This window comes from Lacerta agilis, chromosome 16 (assembly GCF_009819535.1).
Source record: "Lacerta agilis isolate rLacAgi1 chromosome 16, rLacAgi1.pri, whole genome shotgun sequence".
NCBI lineage: Eukaryota > Metazoa > Chordata > Lepidosauria > Squamata > Lacertidae > Lacerta > Lacerta agilis.
In genome coordinates this window covers 2,957,020-2,970,177 of record NC_046327.1, presented here as the reverse complement: position 1 = coordinate 2,970,177, position 13,158 = coordinate 2,957,020, and the positions used below count along the sequence as shown (strand labels likewise).

Sequence of the window (13,158 nt, the reverse complement as noted above, 5' to 3'; positions counted from 1 at the left end):
TTGCATTGTTGTTGTTGTTGCACACACAAAAAATGAGAACACAAAATACACCATGAAACAAAAACAAACCAATAACCCCCGTCCCACAAACACATTTAAAAGGCCATAAATTGTTTGATCAGCCCAATGCCTGGTTATAGAGAAATGTTTTTGCTTGGCACCTAAAGATATATAAGGAAGGTGCCAGGTGAGCCTCCCTGGGGAGAACATTCCACAAAAAAGCCTGTTCTCATGCTGCCACCCTCTGGACCTCTCATGGAGGGGGCACATGAAGAAGGGCCTCAGATGATGATTGCAGGGTCTGAGTTACTTCATATGGGGAAAGGTGGTCCTTGAGGTATTGTAGTTCTGAGACATTTAAGGCTTCATGGGTCAAAACCAGCACTTTGAATTGGGTCTGGAAATTAATTGGTAGCAAGTGCAGTTGGGCCAGGATCAGTGTAATATACTCTTAACTGTCTTGCCCCAGTGAGTAACCTGGCCGTCAAATCCTGCACCAGCTGAAGTTTCTGAACTGCCTTTGGAGGCAGCTTGACATTTAACATGTTGCAGTAATCTAACCTAGAAGTTACCAGAGCATAGGTGAGTTAGGCTATCCCTGTTCAGAATGGGGAATAGCTGGGCCACCAGCCGAGTCTCATGGGACAGCAAAGGATCCAGGGGTACCCCCAAGTTATGTACCCACTCCTTCAGAGGAAGTGTAAACCCATCAAGAGCAGGCAACCTCCCCTCTGGACAACCACCCACTAACCGTGCCTCAGTTTTATCAGGATTGAGCTTCAGTTTGTTGGCTCTCATCCAATCCATGACCAAGATTGCACAGCTGCATAGTTCATACATAGTTCATATAGGTCAGAAAGTTCCACATTCCAATGGAAGACCAACTTTTTTAATTTCTGCGGGTTTAATGTTTGGTCAATACCACCAACTGGTTGATTAAGCACTCTTCAATCTGTTCAAATGTACTTCCAATTAATTGGGTAGCAGGCTTTTTAAAAATTTGAATGCAAATCAAGAAAGAATGGACACTGTTGTTGGAGAGGCATTTCACTTATTTTCTCATACAGAAGGGAATGCCTTTTCAAAGCAGGACATTCCACCTGCTGGTGCTTTGTGATGGTGCAGAACTAGGCATGACCGGCATTTTGCTATGAAGACAAACAGCAGTTTCCCAGGCTTAAAACAAAGAGAGCATGTGTCCATCCCCTGCCATCCCCTAATATTGTTATCCACTAGCTTTCTAAGTGCTGCTGGATTCCAACTCCCACCAGCTCCAGTCAGCATGGTCTGTGATGATGGAAGTTGCAGTCTTAACAGCATTGGGTGGTGGTGGTCCAGGGTTTCCATTCCTGACTTGCACCATCCTCTCCCTGGTCCAGTTTCCTGCCATTCCCCCCGCTTGAGTTGACCCATGCTTAGCAGCGCTGGTCACAAAAGACTAACAAACCTCCTGTTTCTCCTGAAATAATCTTGAAATCCTGGATCATATTACTGCATTATTTTTTTAAGGTAGTTGTGGGAATTTAATGTAAAAAACAAAAAATGCCTTTCCCTTCTTCAAAGTGGTCAGTTCTTCAGGTGAAATTGTGTGCCTCTTTTAATCAATTGTTTAAAACCCATAAGATTAATCAACTATGATTCTTGCCCCCCGTCCTTCCTGTTTCAACCCCGTCCCTTTGGAAAAAACCTAAATAGTGACATTTTCTCAGCGATTTGTGAACACATGGAATGAGTATTATTCATGTATTTATTTCCTTTGAGAAATGCAAATGATATTCCTTCTGCTGATTCAAATAATAGTAATAAGGATAATGTTCTTGAGTAATCCATACACATTTTATTTTCTGAATAAGTACCCCTGTTGTAACCCATATATATTTGTATGTGTGTGTGTGTGTGTGTGTGAAAGAGTTATCATTTCTAACTTTCATTACAGTAATTTCATCCACATCGCTAGCAAAATATTTGCAGAGACAGTATTCAGCTAAATGTGCTGTATACAAGGCTGATATTAAGCATTTCTGACCTTTGCCTCTTATTTACTTATTTACGGTTGCAGCCATGTGATGTTTAGCACCGTTTTATTTGAATGTAGTAGCTTCCCAACCCTGCAACATGGTATGTTTGCATAGGTGGAATGCATAGACAGTTCTCTATTGCAGGGTGAGGAACATCCCATGTTCAAATAAATGTGGAGGGTCTCTGTGCAGTAACCATTTTTTGTTAATGGTAACAGGGCTGCTGGGAGCAGTGCATCAGCAACATTATTGTATGTAGAAAGGTGCATGATGGGAAACATAGTTTGAAAATGTTGCAAGTACTGGGTTTTAACATCTCTAGGAGCGATTTAGCATGCAAGCCCCACCCCTGCCCTTTTGATGGAATTCTGTTATCCAATAAGAAGTTCCAAGCCAGTTGCGAAGTGCCGTATCCGAAGTTTCTGTCTCCAGGACTTGTTGGTGAAGCTTAAATGTTTATATGCTTAATAAGCCAGCAAAGCGAATATCCATTTCCCACTCAAAGCAAAGGCAAGCAGTAAGAATGGGAAAGTGCAGGGCTTTATTATGGAAACAGCAACTCAACTTTAACTACTCTATAGTGGCAGTGTTCATGCCGCTATAATAAAACTTAAGAACGTTTTAGTAATTTTTCCCCTACAATTATTCAAAATTACATTACCCTTACTGAAAACTGAATGGCTTTTAGTGGATTAATTAAACTGTAGCTGGTTTGCCATCTGGGTGCAGCTTGTTTAGCTGCTTTTCACAGAAAGATTTTTCACAGAATAAAGAGCATTTTTGTTGTTAGAAAGCAGCTGCTAGAGAATACTCTTTAAAATACAAATGATGTGTGTCCTAATAATTTATGTTGCTCTATATTAAAAATAATGTGGAAAAAGAACTTTTTTAACATCTTATTTTTTTTTTGTCAGTGTTGCTTTGTTGAAGTCATGGAGCCTCTTACAAATCAGCTTTTATAAATATATTCACTCCCCCCCCCCCATTTGGGTTGCTCATGATATTGTGCTAAGAGTTCAGGGTTTAGGCTAGATGCAGAAGAGGAACGAAAAAGGAAGAGAGAATTAAGTAGATCTGATTTTATGGCTCAAGTGGTTTCATTAAATTAGAGTGCTGTGTGCTCCCGTTCATTAATGAACTTTTGCCATATGCTTTAACTGTTCTGGTCAATAGCTGATAAAGAGAAGCTTGTGTTAAAAAACAAATCTGGATAAAAATATCCCTGTGATGGGCTTTTATCAAAGGAGTTGCTTTGAATTCAGTAACTACTACTGAGGCAATATGGCTCACAATTTGCGACCCAAAGGTAGTCATACATTATTGGAATAGAGCCTACTGCGCTTCACATTACACAGATGTGAAGACCTGATTATAGCTGCTTCATAATTAACAGTGATCCGATTTGTTTTGTGGCATAAATGGTGCATGTGTAGAACATTAGCCATGGCACTCTCATTCAAATTCAACTCGAGGGCTCAGCGGCAGGCGGGTCACGAGCTTCAGGGAGTAGCAGCACAAGCTCCTCCATATGTTCTTGCGGCATCTTACTATGGCTATGAGTGCAAGATAAGTTCCCCAAAGAACCTAATCGTGTTCTGTAATTACAGTGCGGCTTTCTGCTGGCTAGAAATGAGGGAGAAGCTAAAACCCTCATCAGATAATTTGTAAATTACTTTACATGGCGGATGCCTAACTCAGTTGGTTTTCAACTGCTGAAATTATAAATAATTGTAACAGATGTGGCAATATGGCTGGCCTCCAATAAATGAGGCCCTTGATAATTTGGCCGACCCTTTGACAGGCCAATTTAATAAAATGTGAACAAAATCTTCTTGCTAATAATTTATCATCCCTTTTCCCAATAGAATAAATTTAATTACCCTAGCAGTTAACAAGGTCACACCCAGATGCCAAACTCAGCTACAGTTTTGATAATGCAATCAGGAATTGAGAGGTGATGACAGCGTTGTTGTTTTTTTCATTACCTGGCTTCACATAAACACAGGTGGCGTAGCTTTCTTGTCAGTTTTTAATAATTACAGGCTATTATGGAATGCATAGTTAGCAGATTGAAAACCACACTTTGGTGAATTTGTTTGAGTATGATTGAGATTCTAATGTATAGAGATGATAATATATAACAAGCATTGCTCCTGGTTTACTCCGTTATTGTGCAAGATTTGATTTCTACTGGTGACAGAAGTGTAACTGTTTTGCAAACTTTGGTGTTTGGGTCTTCTGTCTTACAAGGCTTATAAAGTTGTGTTTGTTAGCAACAGTAAGATGGAAGAGCCAAACAGCACCTTTCCCTTCCCAATCAAACTAACTCTGCCTTCCCAAGCTAATATACAACCGTATCACACAATTGCATGCTTGTAACCCCAGAGGAAACCTTAAGGTCATCAGGTCCGACTCTGCATATGAGGCAAGATGCTCCATACACAAGTGTTACTACATTGGATTAGAAAACACAATCTAGGTGTCAGTGTGCTGAATGCAGATAGAGTGTGCAAAATGTACTTAAAATGGCATGGAAAGGCATTTCCTTGCAGTCTCTGTAAAGTACCGACTGCAGTCAACAAAATTGTTTGAAAGTCTTTTCTAGCGCTGATAATATGGTCAGCAATATGTAGCTCAGTTTAGCGTGAAATAAATGCTGCAGTTTTGATTTCAGTGAGGCTTTGGAAAGGGCTTAGAATGATAGTCACAGACAAAAGTCCAGATGGCACCCCACACATTAACATGGGGCTTTAAGCTACAACAGGAGAACAGTATCCAAGTATTGCTGAACTGTCTGGCATGTGAGCTCTGGATTGTGGCCATATGCAACAATCATACAGAATTCATTATGAAGTCAGAGCTCTGTGAGTTGTCCCCCCCCCCATCTGCATTGGGCATTCTTCATCGTGGACATGGAACATTCCAAGATGTAGACGAAAATTGCCTAGGCTCATCACCTCCTGATGTCTTTAGGCTCAATAAGGCTCAGCCCTATTGTGTTATGGAATGTTCTCATGGTCTATAAAGTTGTAGTGATGGCTGAACTCCTTGCGGCTTCCCTGATGAGTGCCCCATTTCTCTGAAAATTCTGTATTGCCTTCTAGGAATTGTAGTGTGATCCCCATCCTTGTTGCCTTGTTTTCACTCCACAATACCAACCGTGGTGGAGTGCACCTTGAAAATTCAGCCTCCCCTAAATTCAGTGTTTATTTAAAGGTGAACATACCTAGTTGTACCTTCTGGAATAACAAGTAGACTGAAACTAGCCATCCATTGACATTTGCATTTCCCCCTGAATTTCACAATGCAATTATCCAACCTAGTAATGTGTACAGAAATGCATATACTGGGGTAAAGTATGCATAAAATATTTGGGGAAATTGTTCTGCAAAAATGTGTATATTGGGCAAAATGATACACACAGATTTGTATATTAGCAGAATATAACATCCGAAGCCTGGTGAGGATGTGCGTATGTGTTTCAAAAAATTGCAAACTGATATGGGCGTGTGGAGACCTGAACTTAAGACTGGAAAATGACAAACCAAGAGAAAACAAAATTGACAGATTCTTTTCCCTCCTAATAACCACATTAAGGGCTTGCAAGATGCAAAAGGAGTTAAGAGTAAATAATTTCTACACATTCCAGCTTTGCAGATCACCTGATCACCAAATCTGATTTCTCATTCTGAGATGGAGAATAATTTTTTTGGGGGGAGGGCAGAATGGTACTCAATTTACATTATAGCTGGGCCTTATATTTTGAACAGCTTGTATGCTATGCCTGGTAAATTACAAGTTTTGATGCTATTCCTCACTATATAGTGTAGTAAATATTGTTACAACGTTTATAAAAATTGATTTTCTTTTGAACTTGCTAGTTGCACTTGTATAAAAACTAAGTTACTGCAGTGTTAACTAAGAAAAACAATTAGTGAGATGTTTCCTTTTATCTTAGCACAGTTAGATGATACAATGCATCTTCTCTATACTACAAACTTGCCATGTGAGCTGCACACATAACTATATGCATATTTCTTGTTAATGTCATTTCCTTAATAGGTTGATTCACATACAACCTACCATTGGTTCACATGCCCCTGCTTTCCTTCATGCACTTGGATTCATAGATCCAATTAAGAGTCCTTAGTGAAAGTATGCATCTTACCTGTGCCAGGCAGGTGCCAACTTTGAAAGTCAAGATTATATCCAACCAGTTCTGGCAAATCATCCACATTAGTCCATCATGCAGTGTGAGCATATGACTTTTTTTTGAGGCATATTTTCATGTTGTAAAATGAGCAAGTAGGAGAATTGTCCTATTTTAAGATTTATTTATTTTTAATGCAGTATTCTGCTTTGAGCTATTAGGACAAGTTGGCATTATTGCACTGTGAAAAAATAAACAGACACATATGAATGTGTATTACTGTTGGCTACACATTGGATTGAATCCAGATTGCCTTCCATGGATGGAAAGACTCCTATCTACAGATTACTTTTGATCCAGTGAAGGGATCACATTGAGGGGGGCCCTCAACATGCTAGAGCCACACAGGAACTTCAGAGGACGGAGGGAATTAGCAAGATGGTGACTCAGGGAGAAGAGCCTGTTACCTGCTGTACCCCCCCCCCCCCCGGCAACAAACAATATACTGGGGGAAAACTGCACATGGAAGTACAAATTAGATGAAGGATTTTAACACAAACTTGTGTTGTGTTTCACAACTTTCCTGGTAGATACAGTAGTAATTCGGTATAGTCAGGTGCATGGAGTTCATTGCAGACAAATGAACCCATTTTTTGTTTCAACTTGAGTGCCAAAATGGTTTGGGCCAGCCCTGCAGATTAGTAATTACTTTTGCAGGCTAGTAACTTCATTATTTCTTTTATATTTTAGCATATTGGTAGCATATGTTGATTTACAAGGAAGTTTTAATTAAATAAATATCCACTTTTGCTGCTTAGGAATTTGAGCAAGTAATCCAAACCTAAGTTAAATAAACTTTAAACCTTGCAATGTCTCATCCAGTAGCTGCTAACAGAGTTGTTTGGATGTAGCATGCTAATAAGGAAAAAGTTGAAGGGCAAATTCTGCAGTACATGGAAACATTTGACATTTGTATAGTCCATACCTATGTGCAGCAGCACAATTCTGTACGCACAAAAATGGTTTATGGATGCAGCCAATAATATCCAGATTAAAATCTGCCACAAATAGAGAGCAGATAAAAGTGAACCAGGTCATAGGAACCCATGACAAAGAATGAGTTTAGAAATACAACACCAAGTTAAGCAGAACTAAATTGAGGCTTGCATAATGATTTTTCATATGCTACAGTGGAAGTAAATTGCATTGCCAAGCTTCCAACTAGTAGGAACAATTTATTCACCCATTTTCAATACATGGTATTCAGACAGGGGTTCCATTCATGGAATCATAGAACTGTAGAGTTGGAAGGGACCCTGAAGATCATCTAGTCCCCCTGCAATGTGCAGCTGTCCCATACAGGGATTGAACCTGCAACCTTGGCATTATCGGCACCACACTCTCAGATGCTACTTCTTCTGTCTTGGTGCTACCCCGGTGAGGGAATTGGAGGTTGGTTCTGCAAGCCCAAGACTCACTTCCAACCCTTGAGGTGGGCTAGGGAGTTTGGAGTCACTTGATAGTTGTTAAGGGTTTGAAAATCAAAGCCATTTGCTGAGGCATCCACTATTGTCACCTTCTGGTTTGGGAAAATGTGCAGTTTTGGGTTGTAACTGGTTGTATTCTCTAGAGTTGTGATTGTAATAATGGGCTACGTGGAGAAGGTTTAGAACTTTTGCTAGCAAACATGTTAGAATTGTGCTACACATTTCATGGCAAATGACCCCAATGCTCCCATGGCATATCTATAAGTTTATACATTGAAACAACACTGATTCCTGTGTTTTGATGATGGTTTGAAACTTCAGCTGATAAAAGCTGCTATGCCCATCTTTTGGGCCATGGTGAGGGGTGCATTATGACTGCATCACACCAGTGTTCTAATGCCTTTTTGCTTTTCAATTAAAAACGTTGGCAATGACCTACGGAGGCCTAAATGGTATGGGCCCCAAATAGGAAGACGTCTTCACCCCATGTTCTTTTGAAGCCTTTAAGAGCTCCTATCAACTGTGTCATCTATGTATTAAGCCAGGACAGACAGGGCACTAAGAGATGTATTCCCAGTAGTGGCACTGTAACTTTGGATCTCCTTTTCCTTGGACATTTCCCCGTGATTAAGTGCCTTCCAGAAGCAGTAAAGTGTTTATTTTACTGACTTTTGATGCCAAAGATAGGATAGGTGAAAGTGTTAGTATAGATGAAAGTGGGATATAAAAAAAAATATTCAGTGTTTTATAATTAGCATATTGTTATCCATCCTGTTCCCTTGGGATGAGGAGGGCTATGGAATTGAATTAAATAAATTAAATGCCTGTGGGAAGCATCCAAATCATTATGAGCACAGTTCATATCACAACAGGTACAATCCAAATAAATGTTTTAGTGAACTTAGCCCTATGTCCGATTGCACTTGAATATTTTATAATAATAATAATAATAATAATAAACTTTATTACGGTCATAGACCAGCAAAAGAGAAAATAAAATGATAGTACATAATAGAAGTATTTCTTAAATATCATCTTTTATTTTATTCCACCCCAGCCCCAGCTATAAAAGATGGTCTTTTGGTGTGCAACTTTTTGATTTAATATGTGAAGCATAGTTTGCTGGCAGCAGTATTCATATTTTGCTTTTATCCCCAAATATTCCAAAGTACTTGCCCTTCTGTTTTCTAGGAATTCCAGCAGTATTCTTTAAGTGAGCTAGAATATCTCATACTATCACAAAAATCTGAAATAAAGCTTTTGAAAGAAAAATTGAAAAGAGCAAATCATACACTAGTAGATCATAGCCTTTGCAGCAGAGATTTCTTGGATTGCATCGGTGTTAAGGCTGGGAAGAAGTACAAGGTAGGAAAGCTTTATTGCCTTGTGTATTTGTGTCAAAATGAGGTTGGCAAAGCTTGACATTTTGCTCTGGGACTCGGATAATACGAGTTTTAATAACTGTCGATGCTACTTATAATTCTGGAAGCTTGATCGAAGAGTGTTTTTATTATCTGCCAAAGACTTGTTAAAATAACTGTTGGGAGTAGGAAGTTTTACCTTATTAAACACTGAATAAAGGATTCTTAATTTAATGAAATTATTTAAAGGTTCAATTCTTTGTAGGATTCTTAAGATGAATATTTATTACTTGATACTGTTTGTGAGGATGCCCATTCTTTTGAAACAGATGAACTTAAGAAATTGAGTTTGAGATTTAAAAGTTTGCAATTAATATAAATGCTGAGTTAGGAGTTCTGTACAACTGGTGTTGTTTTATCTTTAGAATTAATTATTGAATCTGAACTCAGTTATTTTCCATTTATTTTACCTATTAGAATTTGTATTTCTCTCTGCTCTTAGATGTTCAGGGCTTGTTACACCATGTCATTTAAAAATAAAAACAAAATGTATTACACCAAAATAATCCCACCTATACCTGTATAACACTAATTTCCAGATACCAGTCAAAAAATGTATTTTCGTTGGTTCTGATTATTCTTAATTGTGAAGCAGCTCCACAGAACACTAGTCTTCAGACTTCTTGCATGGATAGTATTGTTAACAAAGTAGTTTTGTGCTGTCATATTAATCACAATCATGATGAAGGAAGATATTTTTAGGATACAGGGCTTCAATGATTATAGGAGTCTATAGGTCAGAACAGAATCACTATCTTGAATTATACCTGAAAGCTTGCAAGAAGAGCCCTGGTAGATTAGACCAGGCCTATCTTGTTGAGCATCATGTTTTCCAGAGTAACCAACCACATGCCTATGGGAAGACCACAAGCGAGATACAAGCTCAAGAGCCCTTCTGTGGTGACACATTGGACATAGCATACAGCCATCATGACTACTAATTACTGATAGCCTTACCCACCATTAATTTTTTTACTCCCCTATTAATGCCACAGAAGTTGATGGCCAATACAACAACAATCCTGTGGTATTTTGAAACTAGGAAATTTGTAAGGATACAAATATGTGGTCAAACAGGGACTCCTTCATCATTCTGACCCCTGTGAAAGAAGTGGTGCCTTCTACTATCCCATTTTTTTTTTTAATTTGGAACCATTAGACATAATTAAGGTGATTCTATGTCTGAAATACTGTAGAAGGATGTTCAGTTTAAAAGCTGTGGGCGAAGTGAATCAGGCATCATTTCCACAGTATTTTTTTATTTTTAAGAGTAGAACATACAGCTGCAATGGATGTCCTTTTGTCACCCCCTCCCACAAATGCTGTGGACACAGAGTAATTCTGAAACAATTTTGGAGGAAAATGTTCCCCTGCACTAACACCCACCGTTTTTACAATGACTGTCATATCCCCCAGAATGCCCAGGATCTGGGGGAAGCTGCCATTTCCACTTAGGATGCTCCAGGACAACACTGTATCTAAGGCATTCTGGGTAGGAAATAGGTAGCACCAAGGGGGGGGGCAGGAGGCAAGTACCCCCCAAAGAAGGAGCCCCCCACTTGCTACCTCCTGTTACTAGATTCCTGCCATTAACATATAGAGTGGTACCTCTGGTTACGTACTTAATTTGTTCTGGAGGTCTGTTCTTAACCTGAAATCATTCTTAACCTGAAGTACCACTTTAGTTAATGTGGCCTCCCGGTGCCGCTGTGCCGCTGGTGCCCGATTTCTGTTCTCATCCTGAAGCAAAGTACTTAACCTGAAGCGTTATTTCTGGGTTAGTGGAGTCTGTAACCTGAAGTGTCTGTAACCCGAGGTACCACTGTACTGATACTTTTGGTTCAGAGATCTTAACATGTGAAACACAACTTCCTCACCCAGAAATATACATTGCCTTTTCTGTGCCCACTCCCACCCCCCAGAAATCTATTTTTGGTGTTGCCGCTGTAGATAGCATCTGCCACAAGAGGCACCTGACAAGAGGACCTCTGCCATTGCTGCTGCTGCTGCCTGAAAAAAATGCAAATGGGGCAACAAATTTGGGGGCCATTATTTGTCCCACACTGTAGTAATGTTTGAAGTGGCCCACCAGCTGTGGTATAACAGAATCTACTTAGTTATGCCACTCTAGTGACCCTTATAAACTATACAGTAGTTCTATTAGCAACCTTTTTTCCACTTCTGACCTGCTCCAGGAAAGCCTCTAGAATGGAACATTTGCACCTCATTGGAGCTCACACCGACATCGACTCATTTTGTTGCGTCAACGTTTCTATTCTATTGAAGACTTCATAAATGTTCTTCAGAATTCTCTCCATTCCCATGCTCTTTGGCCTGTGCAACCAGTTCATCTTTACTTACGGATGATCTACAGCAAAATGTGTTTTATAATCTGTACTGCACCATCAATGTACATGGCACTTTACGGATCTTATTATAATAGCCTTTACAATGCTACAAGCATAAAAATGTTCTTAAGATTTATATAGCATAGCAATGCATTAGAAACACACAGAATAGTCAATCTGATGTCATCTGTTACCTTAAGTACAATTCTACATAATTCCTACTGAAATGTGGATTGCCTCACTGGAGTCAGAGACAGGGTGGTGAGCTGGTGGTACACTTCTGCAACATCCACCTTGAACATTTGGCAAGAGGGCATCAACCTCAGACTGAAATTATGTTCCTGGAAGTGGCAAGGAAGATGTAAACGTGTGGAAGATGCAGATGAGGCATTAAGAGTTCAGCCCTGTTCACCAGGAGTCATGAGTGCCCCCTTCAGAGGGACCAGGGATGCTGAGAAAACGTGAACAGTGGTAATAGAAGATTAGGTTAGGGACAGCAAAAGAAGTGCTTCTGCCATCCTAAGCCTTCAGTACAGGCAGACAGAGAAATCAATATAACTTTTATTGTTTTGGTCTGTGGGGCCAGTTCACACTCAACAGTTCTCATGCAAGCACCCCTGGAGTGTTGGAGACAATACTAGGGTTGTGGCCAGGCAGTACTCATGTCCACAAGCCACTTGCCTTTACAGTGGCTCAAAAAAAAATAATAAGGCTGCAATTGCACAAATCCTGACCATTTCTCCCAAACCATGTCCATCTGCTCTTCAGCTTATGTCAAGGGAATGTCAGCTGATGGGTGAGAAGAGTTTAAGCCTGCATTGGCTGCACAATCCTGTTCCAAGCAGGAAACAGGATTATGCAGCCAAGTAGCATACCTCCTCCTTCCTCAGGTTATCCTTATAGTTGATAGGAAACATATATTTAAATATGTTTTTCAAAGAGGTGTTCCACTACAGTCCGAATCCTTCTCCGTTTTGTGCAAAAACAAATAACAGCAGAATCCTATTTCTTTTCTTTTTTTATGTCATAAAAAACTGATGGATTTTGAAGGCACTGCAATTGCTCCTTGTTTTACAAAATAAAAGAATTGGAGGAGCTAAAGGAGCATTATGTATCTTATACTGCTAAACTATTAAGTGCACCATAATGGTATTAAGATACTGCCCAGCCTTTTAACCAAAATTATCTAGGAATTCAGTGAAGTTGATCTGAATCTTTCATGCCTTTTACATAAAGGCATATGACATGGTGCGAGCAAGAAGGTTGCCCAGTTTAAGTGCTATTTTCACACATCCTTTCTCCAGATTGCTGTAGAAAGCTGCACATAATATAAACACACACTCTTGTCTCTAGTTGGGCATATTATAGTTAATGACCATATGGTCATTATGGTATAAGATCTACTGTCTGTTGTATTTATATTCCTCAAGCATATTGTTCCTTCAACTTCACAGTGTGTTAAACTATTTCAAAGGGGAAAAAATCCTTTCCCTCTTGTTTCTGGTTGTCCTATCAAGTGTAACCTTGGACCCTTATAGAGCAATTAGATCAGCCTCTATCCCCTCCTTTGTAATGAGGTTTCTTGCATTTCTGAGTCTATAACCCTTTAGTCTTCCCTAATGGGACATCATTATTCTGAAAGAAACAATGTAAATGTAAATGAATATTCTCATTAACGAGTCACAGAGAAACCTTTAGTGGTAGCGCTGTGGTAATTCTGCTTGTTATTTCTCT

The 13,158-nt window shown here is 39.5% G+C and overlaps 1 protein-coding gene across 3 annotated transcripts in view; it reads left to right on the top strand.

The window, feature by feature from the left end:
- CNTLN (centlein) overlaps nt 1-13,158 on the top strand; it is a 160,097-nt gene that overhangs the window by 50,880 nt on the left and 96,059 nt on the right. For 2 of the 3 annotated variants that reach the window (XM_033173715.1, XM_033173713.1), the window contains one exon: nt 8,847-9,020. The exons of the other annotated variant lie outside the window; for it this stretch is intronic. In XM_033173715.1, coding sequence (XP_033029606.1) covers nt 8,847-9,020 — 174 coding nt within the window. The remainder of the gene's footprint in view (nt 1-8,846; nt 9,021-13,158) is intronic. 3 annotated transcript variants of the gene reach the window in all.